Source organism: Falco peregrinus, chromosome 8 (assembly GCF_023634155.1).
Source record: "Falco peregrinus isolate bFalPer1 chromosome 8, bFalPer1.pri, whole genome shotgun sequence".
Lineage (NCBI taxonomy): Eukaryota > Metazoa > Chordata > Aves > Falconiformes > Falconidae > Falco > Falco peregrinus.
This window is the reverse complement of record NC_073728.1, coordinates 26,428,324-26,446,897: the sequence shown is the minus strand read 5'-3', so window position 1 is coordinate 26,446,897 and position 18,574 is coordinate 26,428,324. Positions and strand designations below refer to the sequence as shown.

Here is an 18,574-nt window from a genome sequence, read left to right as displayed (position 1 = left end):
AACAGCCCCAAGAAACAGTATTAAAAGGAGCTGAGAGATTCCTTTTATACAGCTGCATATTTTACAACCCATATACATATATGCCTATACACACACATCGCCGCAGCAGGTCTGTGCCACCAGGGCCTTAAAGCAGTCAGGATTCAGCCTCAATGCAAAGTGTCATCCTTCTCCCCAGAGCACCCTCCTTCATGCTCCATCCTGGGGGGCCCCTCAGCCCGGTTCTCTCTCTGCACAGCGTGGAGGTGGACGGTAGGTGTGCTAGGGTCCTTGCCCACCCCCTGGCTGGGGTCGCCAGCCCCATGCTCCGGGTGATGCCGCTGGATGTGTTTGATGACCTGGAACTTCTGCTTGGCCTTATAGGGGCAGTAGCGGCAGAAGAAGGGGTGCTCGTTGGTGTGGGTCAGGTAATGGTGGCGCAGGCCCGCCGCCCAGCGGAAAGCCCGCCCGCAGGCATTGCAGACATAAGGCTTCTCCTCACTGTGCTTCTTCAAGTGGGTCTTGAGGAGGAAGCGGGTCTTGAAGGCCTTGCCACACTGCTCGCAGATGAAGGAACGGGCCTCCTGATGCCGCGTCTCCTTGTGCACCCGCAGGGCATCTGCCCGATTCGTGCGGTACTCACACTCATTGCAGTGGTATGGCTTCAGGCCTGTGGCAACAGGGAAGGAGATGGCACCGGGAGCAGGGGCACAGTGCCCTCCATCCCACAGGCCTCACCATCCCTGTAACAGAGTGTCAGCCCCCAGGGACCATCCCCTACATCCCATGTCAGAAGGCATCCCAAGACCCCCCATTTCCAAGGCACCACACGGTGCCTGGGGTCCGTACCACCCCACCTTCCCTCCCAACCCACCAGCACACAAGAATGTCCTGCCACCCAACTGCTAGAAGTCCTCCCCCACCTCCAGCTGGGCCACCATAGCAAAGAAAGCACAGAAATGGGGCTCCCACAGCCTCAACACCCTCAACGGTGCCCCATGGCCTGTCCTCAGTGGGCAGCACTCACCCGTGTGCTTTGTCATGTGGTACTTGAGCTGATTCACCCACTTGCACTTGTAGCCGCAGTCAGGGCAGAGGTATTTCCGCTCCTCCTTGTGGATCCGCATGTGGTACTGGGTACAGGGCAAGAGGACAGGGTCAGGATGAGGCCATGTCCCCTGTCCTGAGAATGTGCAGGGCGCTGGCGTACCAGCAAGGGGCTTAAAGACAGCTCTGACATCTCAAACTGCATGAGGCAAGGAGGGCTGTCTGCTTACCTGGCAGACTACGGGCAGGGGGAATCCACAGCAGGGTCAGGATGAGACGCCTGTACTGCTAAGCTTGCTCTGTCCCAGCCTGTGGTTGGCACAGGCATTTCTCCCCAGTTTGGTATTTAGGGCAAAGTCTGGGCTAAAACCCAGCCCAACAGAGCCAGCCCTGAGCTAAGCACATTGTGCAGCCTCACCCCAGGCAGTCCCAGAGGGCTCCAGCTCAGCCTGGCCATTAAAAAAAGTCAATATTTCTTTTAGCAGGATGAGACCATTTTCCCCTCCATTACCCCATGGCTGGCCCTCCAGTACTAGCAAAGGCCCTTTACCATGCATAAGGATTCCGCTAATCACCTACAGAAATGAGGGCAGGGTCTGGCTCTGCTTGCAGGGAAGCTGAGCTTTCCCTGCACCGTGTCTAACTGGTGCCTCAGAGCACGCTGCATGCCAGCAGGCAGACAAACTTGGCTTTGAGTGGTGCAAGGCTGCATCCAGAGGCCACCAGAGATGTCAGCGGGAAGAGGAGTGAACTTGGGCAGCTGCCCACATTCTTGCCCCTTCCCCTTAATCTGCAACAGCAGGAAGCAGGGAAGAAACATACTGTACCCTCATGAGTTTTATCCACTCGTCTCATGAGCCACAGAAGAGGATGGAGGACAAAACTCCCCTTGGGAGTTTCTTCTTCCCCAAATCCCCGTCTGGATCCCCCTCAACCCATGTAGATGCAGCAGGGTATATCCCCAAGCAGGGCGCTCACCTTGAGACGTGAGGGGTCGGCACAGGCGTATTTACAAAGGTGGCACTTGTAGGGTTTCTCGCCGGTGTGGATGCGGATATGCCACGTGATCTTCTGCCTGTTCTTGGTGGTGTACTCACAGTCTGAGCACTTGTACACACGGGTGCCCCCATGACCTTTCATGTGCTGGTCAAAGACAAGCTGGTGGCAGCAGGCAAAGTCGCAGAAGGGACACCGCAGGGGTTTGTCCTGGGGGGCAGCCGGCTCGTGGCTCTCCACGTAATGCCGCACTAGCTGCTGCCGCTCCTTGGCCGCAAAGCTGCACAGCTCACAGCGGTGGCTGAAATGCTGTGTCTTGTGCTCCTCCAGCGCCTCCCGGGTGGTGAAGGTCTCCTTGCAAGTGCTGCACTCCAGGTGCGGGTGCTGCTTCTGCAGGTGGCACTTGAGCGTGGCCTCGCTGTGGCACACAAAGCCGCAGCGCGGGCAGCCATAGGACACCTTCTCCTCGTGCCGTCGCAGGATGTGCTGCTTGAGGGCCGTCTCAGAGCTGAAGCGAGCCTCACAGCGGGAGCAGCCGAAGTTGAGCTCGCCACGGTGGCAGCTGTTGACGTGGCGGGTGATGTCATTCTGCAGGTAGCTGCTGTAGTCGCAGAGTGGGCAGAAGTGGGTGGGTGTCTTTTCATGCACCCGCAGGCGGTGGATGCGCAGCTTGGAGTTGGTGCCAAAGGTCTGGCTGCAGATGCCGCAGGCGATGCGCCCCACGCCAGTGTGCAGGGACTGGTGGGCCTCCAGGCGGTAGCGCCGCGTGGTGCTGAACTCACAGTAGCAGCACTTGTGTGGCTTTACCCCCTCGTGTTTGATGCGGATGTGCTGCCGCAGGCAGCGGGCTTGCTTGCAGGTGAACTCACACTGGCGGCACTGCAGCTGTGGCCGCTTGCTGTAGTGCTTGCGGTGCAGTTTGCGGTGCAGCCGCAGGGCTTTGGCTGCCTTGGAGGTGAAGGGGCAGGAGGTGCAGCGAAACTCACCCAAGGTCACACAGCCCCTCTTCTTGTGTGTCTTCATGGCCCGTTCCTGGTGGCAGGTGAAGGGGCAGGTGGGGCAGGAGAAACGCCTCCTCTTGGGCAGGGTGGCTTTTGGGGGGGTCACATCCAGCAGGAGCTTGCTGGGCTGGCCTGTCTCAGTGCTGGCTGGGTCCCCCTCCAGGAGCTCGGTGCTTTGTGGTCCGTCATCTTCAGGATGCATGATGTGCTTCTCGGCACAGTGGCTCTTGAGGGCCCGCCGGGAGCGGAAGGCCTCAGGGCACAGGGAGCACCAGAACTGCTCTAGGCTCCGGCACCCATCCTCCACATGGGAGGTGATGGTGGAGACACGGGAGCACACAAAGGAGCAGGCATTGCAGTGCAGCTTCCCTCCCTCCCGCCGGTATTTCTCCGATGGTTTTCCAGGGTGGGGAGGACAAGTGGCTCTACCTGGCTCAGCCCCATCCCCTTGCTGGGGAGGCTCTTCTGCCACCTCTGTGCTGTCACCCAGCACGGATTTCTCAGGAGCAGGAGAGCCCGATGCCTGCTCCCCATCCAAAGGACTACCTGCTGTCTGCATTTTATCAGGCAGCAATTCAGCTTCCCAAGGGCTCTTGGCATGCCCTGACTCCTCTGAGCCTCCCTTCTCGCTCTCCGCTGTTTCTTCTGTATCATTACCACCAGGCTGGTCAGCAGGTTGGCACAATCCAGGTGGCTCCTGACCAGCTGGTTTGATGATCTTGTTCTTCTTCAGGAGAACTGGGCACTTCTTGAGTAGGTGGGTGTTGAGCCCCCTTTGCTGCTTAAAGCTGGCACCACACTCATGGCACACGAGTGGGGCCCGGCGGCTCTGACAGCTGGCTTTAGAGTGCAGGGACATGGACTTCTCCTTCCGCGTGACGTATGAGCACTTCTCGCACTTAAAGATCTGACTCTCTGACTGCACCACCAGCATCTGCACCCTGCCCTCCAGCACCAGCGTCTCTGCCTGCTCCTTGTCCTGCTTCCGTAGAGCCTTCAGCACTGACTCTGAGCCACCCCTGGCATCATCACTGGAGGTGGCCACGTCCTCTGGGACAGGTGCGTGGCTCTGTTCAGCTGTCTTCAGCACGCTGAGCCAGGCCTCTGGCAGCTCGGCTTGGCTGGTCTCTCTCATCTCTGTGTCTGGTACCAGATTATTGTGGTCTGAGCACGACCCCTGAAGGTGGACTGTGGCCTGCCTCAGGGCATCTTTTTGCTGGCTGTCTCCTGCTGCTACACTGCCCTCCAGCCTCGCTGCCTTGTGTTCCCCTACATCTGCCGCCTCTTCTTCAAAGTCTGGGATGTCTTCGAGTGCATTGTCATTGTCATCCAAACCCAGGTCCTCCTGGGAGCTCAGCATCTCATAGGCTGCAGGAGGCTCCTTGCAGGACAGCATTTCCACACCCTCTGGCCCTGCCGCACAAGATTCTCCAGCCAAATGCTCCAGGAGGGGGTCAGATGAGACATTCAGTGCCTCCAAATGCAAAGTGCAACTCTCTGCCACATCCCCAGGAGCAGCGAGCTCAGTTGAGCCTGCAGCAGCATCTCCTTGCACGCAGTCATCTCCCAGGGCATTGCCAGCAGTGGGACAGCCCTGCTCCCCCTGGTCCACACCTCTCTCCACCTTGCTGCTGCTCTCAGGTGGAGCGGCATCCTGCCTAAGGAGGGGCACCACAAACGCTTGCTGGTAGCCCTCTTCCCCCTGGGATTCCAGCTGGGATGGCTTTGCCTTTGTTTTTGCCCACTGCTCCTTGCCAGGAAGGGGGGAGCTGGCATCCACATGCAGGGCTGTGCCGAGGTCATAGCTGAAAAGCACCTCAGATGAGCTGATTTCCAGCTCCTTGTTGGCATAGTTTTCCAGCCAGTCCTTGTCACCGGGTACGTAGCCATGAATCTTGCGCTTGTGGAAGAAAAGGCTGGTGTTGCTGAAGGTGCAGTAGGAACAGAGGGCGCAGCGGAACTCCTTCTGCTTGGTGTGTTTGCAGTTCTCATGGTTCAGCAGTGCCTGCTTGTACTTGGTCTGGTACGTGCAGTACTGACACTGGAAGACGGGCACCTGGTAGTTCTGTGAGTGCTTGGCCTGCATGTGCTTCTGCAGCTCGTACTTGCGCTTACAGGTGAAGCCACACACCTCACAGATCAGACTTTTGCCCTGGTGCCGCAGCTTGTGGCTGCTCAGCTGGTCAGCACGGTGGCACCGGTATGAGCACTGGTTGCATTGGTACCTGGGGAGAAAGCAGAATCAGTCAAACAGTATGAGGAACTGGGGCAGCCTGAGCCCCATCAGGCACGTTGAGCTCTGATTCCTTGTCCCGGACACATGGGGAAGGGGTACCACTTGGTTTGCCAGATCTGACCTTTGCCATGCAGACAGCTCTTACCGCAGGCAATTCCTCCCTGCTGCAGCCCTTGGCACTGCTGGTACTTTACAGCCCCGGCTGGGGACAGGAGATAGATTCCCTGAGTATTCCATACAGTGACTGCATCACCCCCACATACATCACACCAGCAGCAACCCCAGCATCCCTGGAGGCACACTAGACCCAACGGAGGTGATAATACAGAGGTGAAAAACATGTTTTGGCAGAGTCCTGCACATGCCCAAGCTGGCCTTGGCCCACAGTCATCAGCAGAACCCATGAACCCAAGCTCAGAGCTGCACTGATATGTTAATACACCTCCTTGACCAAAAATAGCCTTGCCTCCACAGCACCATGCTGGCAACAACCTGCAAGCTCAAAGACCACATTTTTTACATGCCAGAGTAGGCTGTAGCCATCCCCCAGGCATGAGAGTCTGGCACACAATGCAGCCTGGGAGCAGCAGACTCCTGGAGCAGGATTTGGGGAGCCCTGACTATGCTGCCAGGCCAGCAGAGACGGGTGTCATACCGGAGATCTCCAGTGTGCTTGCGCATGTGGACATTCAGGTAGTGCTTCCACTTGGTGATGTACCCACACTCGGTGCACATGAAGTTCTTGTCATCGGAGTGGGTCAGCATGTGTTTGGACAGGTAGCTCACATCCCGGCATGTGAAGTTGCAAAGTTCACACTTGTGAGGTTTCTCTCCTACACACAACACAGGAACACCCTCACCATGACAGCCAGATAAAGCAACACTGTTTGCCTCCCTCTGCAGGTAAACTAGATCAGCAGGAGCTGGGGGTAACAGCAGGGACAGGGACACGCCCTGACTTCAGCCAAGTGATGACAGGGTGACAGGGCCAGCAATGGGACCCAGGAGCCCTGACCCAGCCCTCCCTGCCCACCGGGAGCTGGACAGGATCCCTCCATCCCAGCTCGGGACCCCTGCAGCGGACACCCACCAGTGTGCAGCAGCATGTGTCGGATGAGCACCCTCTTGTGTGCAGTGGCAAAGGCGCACTCAGTGCACTTGTGGATCTTCTCGTTGGCGTGCATCTTGCCCACATGGTCGTGAAACTCCACGGGGTTGAAAGTGGCGTACGGGCAGAAGCTGCACTGGAGCTGCTCACTGCCTGGGTGCCCCTGCTTCTTGTGCTTGCGGAAAACATGCTTGTTGGAGCAGATGAAGTCGCACTGCTGGCAGTGGAAGGCATAGTGGGTTTTTCGGTGAGCCTCCATGGCCTCAGCTGTGCCAAAGAGCAGCGAGCAGGCATGGTACTTGCACTCCACTGCCTTAATGCCATGAGCATCCTTGAGATGACGGACAAACTCTTTCCGGTCCTCCACGCAGTAGTCACAGCCCCCCTGGAAGCAGCTCAGCTTCTTGGGCTCAGCTTTGTGAGTCTTCAAGTGCTCTTTGAGGGCCTGGCTGAGCCGAAACTTCTCCTCACAGACAGGGCAGGAATAAACATCAGAGTAGAAGTTGGAGATGTCCTCGTGCATGCTGGCCATGTGACGATTGAGGGCATTCTTCTCCACCGAGCTGTAGTGGCAGAGCGGGCAGCGATGGGCCTTCTCTCCTGTCTCCCGCATCATGTGGATTTTCAGTTTACTTTTGCTGGTGAAGTACTTGTGGCAGTTGGGGCACTGCAGGCTGGGGTCAGGGAAGTGCAGGTTGAGGTGCTCCACCAGGTGCGTCCGCTTCTTGAAGCACCGCTTGCATTCAGGGCACATGTGGGTTTTGTAGAGGTACTCAGAGCCTTCCACGACATCTCCTGTGAAAGCAGAGTAGGGGGAGCCGTCAGCAGAGAAGAGACGGAAAGCATGGGCAGATGTTCTCTCCCAGATCCAGCTGTGTCAAGGCAAGGGCTTATATGCATATGTGGTCACACAGCAGCCATCTACTTGGAGGTACTGTCCCCACCCCAAGCCACCAGCACAGTTCAGGTGAGCTCTTTCCAGCCTAACAGTGGTAAAGCACAGCCTATATCAGGCCTGCCTGCACATCCCCAAAGCCAGGCAGACTTTTGCCTGCTTTTGTCTGAGCCCGGCAGCAGTTGTGGACATGCAAAAGGAGGGACGCGTTTGCTTGGGTAGAGGGCAGGGGGAACAGTGCACTGGTACATGCAGGAGATGTGGGTCCTGAATGGGGACCCCCAGGACCCACAAGCCCAGCCCACGTTCCTTCGCCAGTCTTGAGGCTGTGCTGCTTGATCATAATACAAACCAGAGCAGCTCCTGGTAGGGCCCCACATCCTACCTTTAAAGTGCTGCACCCGCAGCACTCTGGCTTTCTCGGGAGCTGCCTTCCCATCCTCTTTGGCCTCGCCTTCACAGGGGCTCTCACCATCCTCATCCCGTGACTCGTCCCCACTGCTGTCTGAGTCCTCTTCTCCAGCTGACACTTTCTGCCCCTCCAAGGAGCCCTCCCTGGTCCCTGTGGGCTTTGCAGGCCTGGCTTCTGCTGCAGTGGCTTCCCAGACAGCGTGGCAATTCCCTGCCTCCTCCTGTCCTTCTTCTGCTGCTTCAGTGGGGCAAGACAGAGATCATCATGCTCCAGGCAAGAGGGAGCCACCCTCCTCACCCACACACATGCAAAAAACTTGCTGGCCAAGATGGGGGGCACAAACCGTGCCACAGGGAGGAAGGAATGCAGGGCTCCATGGCCCTCCAGCAGCACAGCCTCAGCCCTTGCTCCTCCCAGTTGTAACTGGGATGCATGGACAGTCAGCCTCTGCAGCACCCACAGGCCCTGACCCTCCCACCCAGCCATACCTGATGGCAGGATGCAGCGCTGCTCCAGGCTGTTGGGGGCTGAGCCAGGGGGGCTACCTGTTGCAGGCATCTCAGCAGGGGGCTCTGTGGTGTGGCCCTTCCTGTGCTGCCAGAATAGCTTAGCATTGGCTGTGATGAAGTCACAGCGGCCACAGTGGAAGGGAAAGTGGGTGCGGTGGTGCTGCTCCATGGCTGGGCGGCTGGGGAAGAGCAGCGGGCAGGCACGGTAAGCACAGGACACGGGGGAGGCCCCATGCAGGCGGCACAGGTGGCTGCGCAGTTGCTTGCGGTCCTCTGTGGTGAAATGGCAGCCCTTCTCCGGGCAAGGCAGGGCTCCTGGTGGCGTGCGGTGTGTCTTGAAGTGCTCCTTGAGTTCGCCGGGCTGCATGAACACTTCCCGGCAGATGGGGCACAGTAGGTGCTCAGGAGTGGAGCTCTCCTGCATGCCAGCTCCAGGTGGCTCCGAGCCCCCAGGCTCACTCCGGCCCTCGTTGGCAGAAGCCAACAGTGCCCCAGAGAGCTCCAGGTGCCTGGGGGGGGTCAGCAGCAGGCACTGGTGCAGTGACAGCAGGGAGGCCTCTGGGAAGCTCTGTCCACACCTCTCGCAGAAATACAGCTCCACTACTTTGACCAGCACCTCTGCAGAGAGCAAGGGGCAAGCATTAGGAAGGGCTTTTGCCAGGCCCAGAGCTTGGAGCTGGTGGTTCAGTTCCAGCTCTGGACAAGGAGGATAAACCTGTTGCCACAAACTACAGTTTGGAGAACTGCAGCCCTCCACCTGCCCAGGGTATTCCAGGACACCTCCCATAAGAGAGGGGACACCACCACCAGGGTAACCACAATGACCAGGTCTGTCCCTTAGCACCTTTGAGGCATGCAGAGATGTGAGGCTGGCTCAGCCCCGTTCCTAGCAGTATGTGCCCATGCTGGACCTGGGTGAGAAGTGTGCTGGGGGTGGCAGTCTGGGGCGGACATCTCTGCCTGGTCCCCACTGACAGCACAGAGCAACCCCCTCACCCGACATGCAACTCCCACAGCCACCCCTCCCCATCCACACTCCCAGCTTGTGCCAGGTCTGCGCTTGATGGTAGCACTACACTCATGATGCACACAGGGTCAGAGACACAAGGGCACTGTGGTGTCCCCAGGGTGCCAGCTGGTAGGGACAGGGGCCCTGGCCAGACCTCTGTCCCTCTGTCGAGCGCTGTGGGGCCCATGTTGCCCTCCCTGCACCCCATACCTGTGGCATTGGCTGCGTTGCTCAGTGTCACATTGCCAGCCACTGCCTCGATGAATATTTCCACGTTGCTTCCTTCAGCATGAGCCCCTTCCCCAGACATCGACGCCTCTGCCAGCAGCAAGTCCTGGCTGGCAGACAATGGGGGTGTCCCAGCCAGGTCAGTGCTGGCCACATCAGGGCTTTCCATGGCTCCTGCCTCTCCTGGCGGGGGCAGGAGCAGCTCCGAGCACAGGGCCTCCATCTCCCTGCCGGCACCCTCAGACACAGCCACTTCTGCACTCATTGCCAGTGGGCACTGGTGCTGGGCAGGAGGGCCTCTCACTCTGAAACAGAAGAAAGTGCTTTAAATGAGGGAGAACCCAGAGGCTCAGGGGTCCTACAGGATTTTGGGGGTCAGCCTGCTGTGCCAGTCCCCAGGCAGGGGTATCTCGACACTGGCTCCCTTCTGCTGTCCCCAAGCAGGCTGGTGACAAAACCCACTGCCATGGAGCAGATGGGGTGTGAGGACCCCTGTACCCTCCCCAAAGATGCCCAGGGGCCTCTACCTGAGCCCAACAGCCAGACTTGCTCCCTGGGCACGGGTGGGCCCAGACCCGGGCCTAGCCTCTGGATCCAGGTCCAAGTGGGCCCGAGCCCGAGTCCAACCCCCAGACCTGGGCCCAGCCGCCAGTGAGGAGGTGCCCACGGCGAGTCCCCGCACGGCCGGGGCCGTCCCAGCCACCTCGCACTGCAGCCCCGGCCTGTCCCCCCCGGGCCGGGGACTCAAGCAGGACCCCGGTGCCTCCGGCCCTGGCACATCTCGGTGGCGCGCGCCGGGCGAGAGGGAGCGTCACCCTTTGTGCAGCTCGCCCGGCCGCTCTGCTCTGCCCCGCCGCCCGCCCCGGCCCCGCTCTATGGTGCCAGCCGGCAGCCGACCGGAAGCGGCGCCGGGCGGAAGTGAGGCTGGGGCCATAGAGAGCGGCGTGGCGCGGGCCAGAGCGGCGCCGCGCGGAGGTGAGGGGCGGCGGGGCCGGGGGCCGCAGGAGGCCGGCTCCTGGTGCGGGGCGCGGCCGGGGGCTGGGCCCCTGCCGTGGGGAAAGCCGGTGTGGGGCTGGGTCTCCTGCCGGGGAAGGTGGGCTCCTGCCGCGGGGCTGAGGCTGGCTGCGGCGGGGGAAGGCCCCACTGCGGAGCGGCGACCGTGCCGTGGGCCCGAGCCGTCCTGCGGGGCAGGGGACACCCTGCCCTGGGAAGGAGCCTTGCTGTGGCGTCAGACCCTGTTCTGGGGGAGGCGGGGTGCTGCTTGAGGGGGCAGAGCGGGTCTGTGTATCTGTCAGGAGAGGCGCCTCCTCATTCCCTATATCTGACAGACCCCTGCTGAGAGCTGGAGAAACTTCAAGCCCCCTGTGTGTGCGACCGGTGCCCTTTATCCACACGCGGAGGTGCTGCTTCCACCACATTTGTGCACCCGTTGCCAACAGCAAAGAACCAGCTCTTGGCTCAGCTGGCCGAGGCACTTCAGCTTTTTCAAACAATAAACCTTAAATAATTGCAGTACTTGTGATTTCTAGCTGCTTAAAGAATAAAACTGTGCAAAACTGTTGTAATGGCTGACGAAACAACAGAGTGCTCCTGTGCTTGCTTGAGAGCCTACAGCTCCTGGCCCTTTCCTGCCTGTCTCGCCCAGTGGCCTGCAGAGAGCAGGGAGGCTCCTGCAGCCAGTGGCAGTCTGAACCTCCAGTAGTAAGATAAGCATGGATGTGGGAGATCTGTATGTGCCAGGCAGCCTTTCACGTTGAGAGCTGGCTAAAATAAAGCCCAGGGAACTGTGGGCAATCCATTGTGTCCCTTGCTGCCATTCAGTCCTTCTTTTTCCATGCAGATTTGTTTCTGGAGTGCGGAGATGGTGCTGTGGAAAGAGCCTTCTTAACCTCCCACAATGCCCTTTTCTGACTTTGTCTTAGCACTGAAGGACAACCCGTACTTTGGGGCTGGGTTCGGCCTCGTTGGGGTGGGCACAGCCCTGGCATTAGCTCGGAAGGGGGCCCAGTTTGGGCTGGTGGCTTTCAGGCGTCATTATATGATTACCTTGGAGGTGCCCAGCAAGGATAAGAGCTACCACTGGCTGCTGAACTGGATCTCCCACCACGCCAAGCACACGCAGCACCTCAGTGTTGAGACATCATACCTGCAGCACGAAAGCGGGCGCGTCAGCACCAAGTTTGACTTTGTCCCCAGCCCTGGGAACCATTTCATCTGGTAAGAGAGGGCAAGGAAAAACAGTCTGGGGATTGGCCCTCACTTTGGCAAGGGAACTTCAACCTGGGGGATCCATGGAGGCAGCAGAGAGGATCTTGCCTCCTCCTTGGGTCTGGGTTAGTGCAAGAGGTTGAGAGATGCGAGAGGAGTCTGTATTCACCACTGTGAGGTGATATCTTTAACAGAGATGAGTGTTCTTGATGCACAAACTGGGCTGGGCGCAGCTGAGTGGTGCTGGACCGCTGTTGCCCAACCCCATCTTCTCGCCCCAGGTATCGCAGGAAGTGGATTCGCATCGAGCGCAACCGGGAGAAGCAGATGATTGACCTGCACACAGGGACGCCATGGGAGTCTGTCACCTTCACTGCACTGGGCACCAACCGGGAGATCTTCTTCAGCATCCTCCGGGAAGGTCTGTAGGGGAGCTTCATGGGGTCCTGCTGGGAACAGCCTGCTTCCTGGAGACACCCAGGGCTTCACAGGAGATCCTTTTCCCTGCCAGCTGTCCCCTCTGCCTCTCTCTGCAGCCCGGGAGCTGGCGCTGCAGCAGCAGGAGGGGAGAACGATCATGTACACAGCCATGGGAGCCGAGTGGCGGCAGTTTGGCTTCCCCCGCCGCCGGCGGCCTCTCAGCTCTGTGGTGCTGGAGGAAGGTGTGTCGGAGAAGCTGGTCCAGGATGTGAAGGAGTTCATCGACAACCCGAAGTGGTACAGTGAGAGAGGCAAGGCTCCAGTGTTGTGTCCGCTGTACTGTGCCCAGCATGGCTCCTTACCTTCCTGCAGCCACGGCTGTGGGACACCACCCTCAGCACATCCTGCAAATGAACAAGCCCAGGCAGTGATGTCAGTCCTGGGTCTGCAAAGGGACACACTCCCCTTGGTTCAATCCAGTCCTGGAAACTGCAATAAGCCATGAAGTTCATTGCTCCTGCAGTGCTGCTGTGGGGTGGGGCAGGATGCCTGTGGTCCTCTCTGGAGATGGCTGCAGAGAGGTTTTTCCCTGCTGCTTGCCTTCCCCTGGTGTGTCCTCTGTGCATGCTCAGCACAACCCCATGGCTCTAGTGGGGAGAGCTCAGAGCATCCCAGCTGGTTCCTAAAAGGTCACTGTCTTCCTAGGGATCCCCTACCGAAGAGGCTACCTGCTGTATGGTCCTCCTGGCTGTGGGAAAAGCAGTTTCATGTGAGTATTGCCAATTGGCTAATGGCATTTTTACTGCTAGCTGCCTGCTCTGGGGCACAGCAGTCTCTGGTGAGAGGGTGTGGGTGAGTCTGGGTTTGAAATGCAGGAGTGGGCTGTGCCACCTGTGTGATGCCTGGTGTAAGCATTTGCGTTGCTGGCACCGTGACAGGTCTGGGTGATGAGCCCATTGCTTTTCACAGTGCTGCATAGCACCAACGGGCTGAGCAGGTGCTCCCACTCACTCCCCATGTCTGATCCCCACCAGGGGAGGGTGCCTATGTCCTCTCCTCTGCTGCTGGGCAGGGAGCTCTGGTTCTTCCTCTGCTCTGGGCTTTCTCACTGTGATTCCACCCCTGTGGTTTGTGTCCTTCCCAGCACAGCTTTGGCCGGGGAGCTGCAGTACAGTATCTGCCTGCTTAGCCTCAGTGACCGCAGCCTCTCTGATGACCGGCTCAATCATCTCCTGAGTGTGGCACCGCAGCAGAGCATCATCTTGCTGGAAGATGTGGATGCTGCCTTCATCAGCCGGGACCTCGCTGCTGAGAGTGAGTGGTGCCCTGTTCCTGGGCCAGCAGTGGGAGGGATGTTTGTTGGCTGTGCTGGGGGAAAGTTTGAACTCTGGGCTGCTCTGCTGCACCAGCAGAGACCATGAGTGGGCAGCTCTCAGGGGCCTCAGGGCCCAAGCTGCACCTTGCCCAGTTTTGGCTAGGCTATATAAAGAGAAATTTGGGTCCTTTATTCTCAGAGACACTTCTCCTGCCCAGTTGTTTTCAGCATGAAGGAGGAGGTGGCTTTCCCCCTTGTTCTCTTTTTGGGTTCCCATGGGTGCAGGTGGGTAGGGAAAGTGAATATGCTGCCAGCCAAGGAGACGCAGGGGGCCAGCCTCGGGACGGGGAGCTTGGCTTAAGCCTTAGGTGATAGGGAGGTGGCCTGCAAGACTACACGGGGTTAGTGGCCAATGGATATGGTCTCAGACACCTCTGTCTCCAGACCCAGCTGTGTACCAAGGCATGGGGCGCCTGACCTTCAGCGGCCTCCTCAATGCGCTGGACGGTGTGGCATCCACAGAGGCCCGGATTGTCTTCATGACCACCAACTATGTGGACAGGTCAGAGCTGCCCCCTGGGAGGGAACAGGGAAGGTAGCAGGGGAAAAACCTTGCTCTCTTTTGATGGGCTTTATGGAGGGCTATTTGCATCCTTCAGCTTGACAACTGGAGGTTTCCCAAATCCTCCCTTGAGATGCAAATCCTTTGATTGCTAATCAGGATCCTTTTTGATGGAGCCTCGGGTGCTTCTTTGCTGTTCAGACCACAGTTGTGCCCTTCAGGAGCAGTACCAGCTTCCTGCCTGTGGGACCTGCAGGTTTTGGGGTTCTGACTGTGCTGCGAGTGGAAACACTGGCCCCACACACAGCCCGCTGGGTTGGCAGGATGCAATGTGGGCTCATGGCACCTGGCCAGACACTGCACTGTGGCAGGCTTGGCTCGCTCCAGACCACGCTGGCCTAGAGGGCTGTTTAGAGGTTGCCCATGGGACAGAGATGGGCAGAGCTGTTTCCAGGACACACTTGTCCTCCTCCGGAGCCAGCCCTTCCCCAGCTCTCTTGCTTTTGAGTTGATTTTCCCCCTCAACCTTCCCAGGGACAAACCTGTTCCTCATCTTCATCGTCTCACAGTGCAGAGCACATTGCAGATAGTGCTGTGTTGGTGTGGAGGGGGGCCTCCTGCAGGACCCACCCTGCAGAGACACTTTGATCAGGTTTTCAAGTCACCTGTGTCTCTCAACAGGCTGGACCCAGCCCTGGTGCGTCCCGGCCGTGTGGATCTCAAGCAGTACGTGGGCCATTGCTCCCACTGGCAGCTTGCCTGCATGTTCCAGCGCTTCTACCCTGAGCAACCCCTGGCTGCAGCCGAGCGGTTTGCAGAGCAGGCACTGGCAGTCTCCAAACAGATCAGTGCTGCCCAGGTGCAGGGTCACTTCATGCTCTACAAGACAGACCCTGAAGGAGCCATTTCAAACATACGCTCCATCCTGCTGTGACCAGGGGCCCAGCTTTCCCCGGCCACGCTAAGAGGACTGGGACAAGGATGTGACCATCTCAGGGATGCCATGAAGCTGCCCAGCCGTGCATGCCAGGTTTCTGTTCACCTCTACTCCTCCAAGGCCTTGACTTTTTATTAAAACACATGGAGAGTCAGAACTGCCAGCCTTGCAGCGTGGAGAGGGAGTCAGCTCTTGCTGCTCCCCAGACTTTGGTGCTACTGCACCGTCCCTGTGTGTGCCTCGTGCTGGGATTGCTGTAAGCTGCCAAGGCTTCTGGATGTGAATCACCTTCCTTGCAGGACAGCCTGGGGGTGCACTAGAAGGGCATTTCCTTGGGGCAGGACATTGGGGTGCTGCACTACTAAAGAGCTGCTGGCCTTTGAAGGGACAGCGGTCTTCACTGGTTTGTGAATATCCTCTGAAATACACAGCGTGGCTCTTGGCTTTCCAGTCCTTTCACCTGTTAGTAGCCCCAGTATCCAGCTGCTGGTCCAGAGCCATGCTGACCAGGTCCTGGCCACTGCCAGTACTGGAAATCCAGAGTGTTTTAGAAAAAAGCAGCTACCAAGAGACAGCTCGTTGCCCATTGGGCTGTAGGCTGGTGCCACAGCTCCTCCCCTGCTGGGCTGTGATGCCAAGTCACAGATCTGCTTGGATATCGTTCCTGGGTGGGCTTGACTGTCCCTCCTACCAGCAATGTGGGGCTGGAGCTACTGCAGACCTCGGGGCAGGGCAGATGAGAGGCTTTGGCTGGTTACAGAATATCTTCCCAAGAGCCTGATATTAATACCAACATGAATTTTTGCAGCCAGGCCAGCCTGGTACAAGGTGCAGAAATCCCTGCTGGAGGTGACTATTTGTGTCTTTTCCAGCAGGAGAGGCCCTGCATGGTTGAAGGAGGGATGTGGCCTGCTGCTGGTAGTCTCGCAGCCTTTTTCCTGTCATTGGGCTTCTTTCCTGCCAGGAGTCAAAGTCCTGGATGGGCTGGTAGAGCCACAGGTGCCTGAAATGCAATCAAAAAGCAGGCAGGTTCTGCACCTCCTTCCCCACACCACAGAACCAAGGGTCAGCATGTGCGTGCTGACCCACAGAACAAGCCAGCCAGAGCCTCTCCGCTCCCCTGTCCCTGTTTCAGAGTCCCTAAATCTGGTTCCCCAGAGCCAGCCCCTTGTTCATATCCTCAGTTTGGGAGCTGTGTCACCTTGGTGGGGCTGGGGGAGCTGGTTCCAGGCCACGCTCAAGCTGTTAGGTTGCTGCTCAGCCCTCCTCTTGGCCCTGTCCTGCAGGGCCAAGGGTGAAGCTGAGAGCACGTGGGGATGGGAAGGGGCCCAGCTGATGCCACCCAGCTGAATTTCAGTGTAAAGAGGCACAGCTGTGATGCAACCCCCAGACTCGCGCAGATGTCTCTGCAAGTGAAGGGTTGATCCTGTAGGCACGGCAGGGGTCTCTAGTGACTCAAGGTGGCTCCTGGAGCAGGCTGCTGCTGTTGGCATCTCAAACCCTGTACTTGGCCATCCCACTGAGGTTGACTGCTCAGATCCAGCCTCTTCAGTAAAAGCTGACCAGTGTCTGGCGAATGCCTCACAGCAGTTTGAGAGGATGGGGGAGTGGTGAGGGGGAGCGAGAGGGGCAAGATACCACTACATGACAGCACAGGTGACATCTTTCACTGTTTGCTTTTAATAGTGTTAATGCTACAGACACCACCGATGTCCTTCTGCCCAGCCTGAGTGCTTTTGCCAGTTAAGCCTCACAATAGCCTTGTGAGGTAGGTGGGTGACACAGGTGGACACCAGGCAAGGAGCCCCAGGGCAGGGTGCAGGCTCCATTCCTCCCCTCTGGCCTGGAGGTTTGTTTTGTTTAGCCCAGATTCATTTCCATGCACTTGCAAAATGTTCTCTGCTCCAGGCTGATGGCAGTGAGTCAGAAAGGTGAGCGGCCTTCCTAAATCCTTACTCCTAGGAAAAAATCCTCCCTCTAACATGTCTGGCATTTGATTGAATTTACTGAAGTCCTTGCTCACCTCCCATTTCCATGGCTGAATTCCCATGCTCCAAACACTATGCACAGCAGCTTTCCTACTGAGAGTAAGCCTGGCTTACTGGAGGAAGCCACGGAGCTTCAGCAAGGGGCACAGATCTTCTGTGTTTCTTTCAGGACATAATCGGTCACCTTTCTTGGAGCGCAGCAAATTCACAGTGAAGGCAGGAGGTCACAGAACAAGCACCAATGTCAGATAAAGTTTACATCATTTCACCCAACTGTGGGCAGGCCGTTCACCCAGAAACCAGCTGGAACAAGGACAGAGTGAGCACTGAAGTAAAATTAGGGCTCTCTTCAGGGAGTGAGTGCTCAGCCTGCGTCCCCAGCAGGGCACAAGGTCTGACTGTTGCTGTTGAAATGGACACAACACACAAAGAGTTGTGCACAAAAGCCAAAAGGCCAAGGCCCCCATTTATTGTTCTAACAAACCTTTTTCTATATTTCTCAGGAATAGGTGTCTATACATGATCGGTTCACAGAGACAAAGGGCATGGCCAAATGTCTAGAGGCAACCCAACCAAGCAGATGGAAAAAGGATTTTCAGGGGTAGCAACAGAAAGACATAAAGCTTCTTGATGCATTATGTTTGCCAAAGTTATCCATACATTCTGCTTTGGTTGTCAGACCATCCATTCTTCACCTGCATGAATCATCCATAACAGGCCGAATACAGCGAGCAGGAACCCACCGGGGGCTGCTGTCTGTGGAGACACAAGCATACCCTCTTCCCCAGGTTAATAAATCACATGGAGGTGACCATTGACCGCTCTGCAGGTCCTTCACCCTAACATTAACACCAGGGGAAACAGTGGTCATTTTACATAGGGACTCAAAGTAGAAAACCAAAGGTGGCTCCTGCAAATCCTCTGTTACATTAACAAAATTCAGCACATAAGTGGCTTCATTTAACTGTGCTTCAGGGGGTTCACCAGTCATTCCCTCTTCTTGTTTTTGAAGAAGGCGTTTGAATGTGCCATGTGCACATTCCACAGTGCTTTGTCTGGTGGAAGAATGAGGGATACTGGTGACATGGGTAACCCCCAAAAGCTGTAAAAAAGCTTTCACTCAGCTGGAAACAAGCAGGACCATTATTGGTCTTAATTTGATGCGGAACACCACATACAGCAAAAGCTCATTGCCAATGTCGAATGACATCCTGAGCTGTTTCCCCTGTGTGTGCAGTAGCTACCATGACTGATGAAAATGTGTCAATAGACACATGCACGCATTTAAATTTACCAAACTCTCCAATGTGGGTAACATCAGATTGCCAAATCTGCCAAGCTTTTAGACCTCTGGGGTTCATACCATAATAGGCAGGTATGTGCTGGCCCCGACAGTCAGGGCAGGCTGCAACAACAGAACGGGCCTCTGCAGTTGTTAAATGAAATTGACATTTCAAGGCACGAAAGCCTTGATGCAAAAAACGTATGGGATTCAATTGCTTGCTGTTTCACGTTAGGCACCGGTCCTGTTGCCACAGCTGAGACCAACTGGTCTGCCTGCGCATTACCAGCTGCCAGGAATTCAGGCAAAGTGGTATGGCTTTTAATATGCAAAACACAATATGGTTGCAATCTTTTTTGAATTGTCAGCTGTAATAGCTGTAGCACACCAACTAACCAGGTGTTACTCACATCCCCCAAGACTGCCTTATCCAGTTGTTGTA

The 18,574-nt window shown here is 57.2% G+C and overlaps 2 protein-coding genes across 4 annotated transcripts; one reads left to right on the top strand and one right to left on the bottom strand.

The window, feature by feature from the left end:
• Positions 1 to 27: 27 nt before the first annotated feature.
• On the bottom strand, positions 28 to 10,295 carry ZNF142 (zinc finger protein 142). 2 transcript variants are annotated; one of them, XM_005234345.3, is made up of 9 exons: positions 9,948 to 10,295; positions 9,403 to 9,725; positions 8,163 to 8,801; positions 7,648 to 7,911; positions 6,350 to 7,162; positions 5,915 to 6,092; positions 2,005 to 5,248; positions 1,007 to 1,112; positions 28 to 649 (listed from the first exon to the last, which is right to left on the bottom strand). In XM_005234345.3, exons 2-9 carry the CDS (start codon positions 9,683 to 9,685, stop codon positions 150 to 152), a joined length of 6,027 nt encoding a protein of 2,008 aa, XP_005234402.2. In that variant the 5' UTR covers positions 9,686 to 9,725; positions 9,948 to 10,295; the 3' UTR covers positions 28 to 149. The 2 variants fall into 2 exon arrangements, with proteins under 2 accessions (XP_005234402.2, XP_027638134.2); XM_027782333.2 differs by having other exon boundaries at positions 7,648 to 7,908; positions 9,403 to 10,295.
• Positions 10,296 to 10,333: 38 nt separating this feature from the next.
• LOC101920870 (mitochondrial chaperone BCS1) lies at positions 10,334 to 15,306 on the top strand. 2 transcript variants are annotated; one of them, XM_055812230.1, is made up of 8 exons: positions 10,334 to 10,395; positions 11,261 to 11,637; positions 11,910 to 12,049; positions 12,165 to 12,359; positions 12,754 to 12,817; positions 13,193 to 13,362; positions 13,808 to 13,925; positions 14,607 to 15,306. In XM_055812230.1, exons 2-8 carry the CDS (start codon positions 11,318 to 11,320, stop codon positions 14,857 to 14,859), a joined length of 1,260 nt encoding a protein of 419 aa, XP_055668205.1. In that variant the 5' UTR covers positions 10,334 to 10,395; positions 11,261 to 11,317; the 3' UTR covers positions 14,860 to 15,306. The 2 variants fall into 2 exon arrangements, with proteins under 2 accessions (XP_055668205.1, XP_005234369.1); XM_005234312.4 differs by lacking the exon at positions 10,334 to 10,395 and having other exon boundaries at positions 10,485 to 11,637.
• Positions 15,307 to 18,574: the final 3,268 nt, after the last annotated feature.

Bases quoted from the DNA above. Each gene is read 5' to 3' on its own strand.
- ZNF142 (XM_005234345.3), bottom strand. From the start codon at position 9,685: ATGAGTGCAGAAGTGGCTGTGTCTGAGGGTGCCGGCAGGGAGATGGAG. The intron at 6,093-6,349 runs GTGGGTGTCCGC...TGTTGTGTGTAG, and splicing joins ACACATGCTGCTGCACACTG to GAGAGAAACCTCACAAGTGT. The intron at 5,249-5,914 runs GTATGACACCCG...CTTTCTCCCCAG, and splicing joins AAGCACACTGGAGATCTCCG to GTACCAATGCAACCAGTGCT.
- LOC101920870 (XM_055812230.1), top strand. From the start codon at position 11,318: ATGCCCTTTTCTGACTTTGTCTTAGCACTGAAGGACAACCCGTACTTT. The intron at 11,638-11,909 runs GTAAGAGAGGGC...TTCTCGCCCCAG, and splicing joins CCTGGGAACCATTTCATCTG to GTATCGCAGGAAGTGGATTC. The intron at 13,363-13,807 runs GTGAGTGGTGCC...CTCTGTCTCCAG, and splicing joins CCGGGACCTCGCTGCTGAGA to ACCCAGCTGTGTACCAAGGC.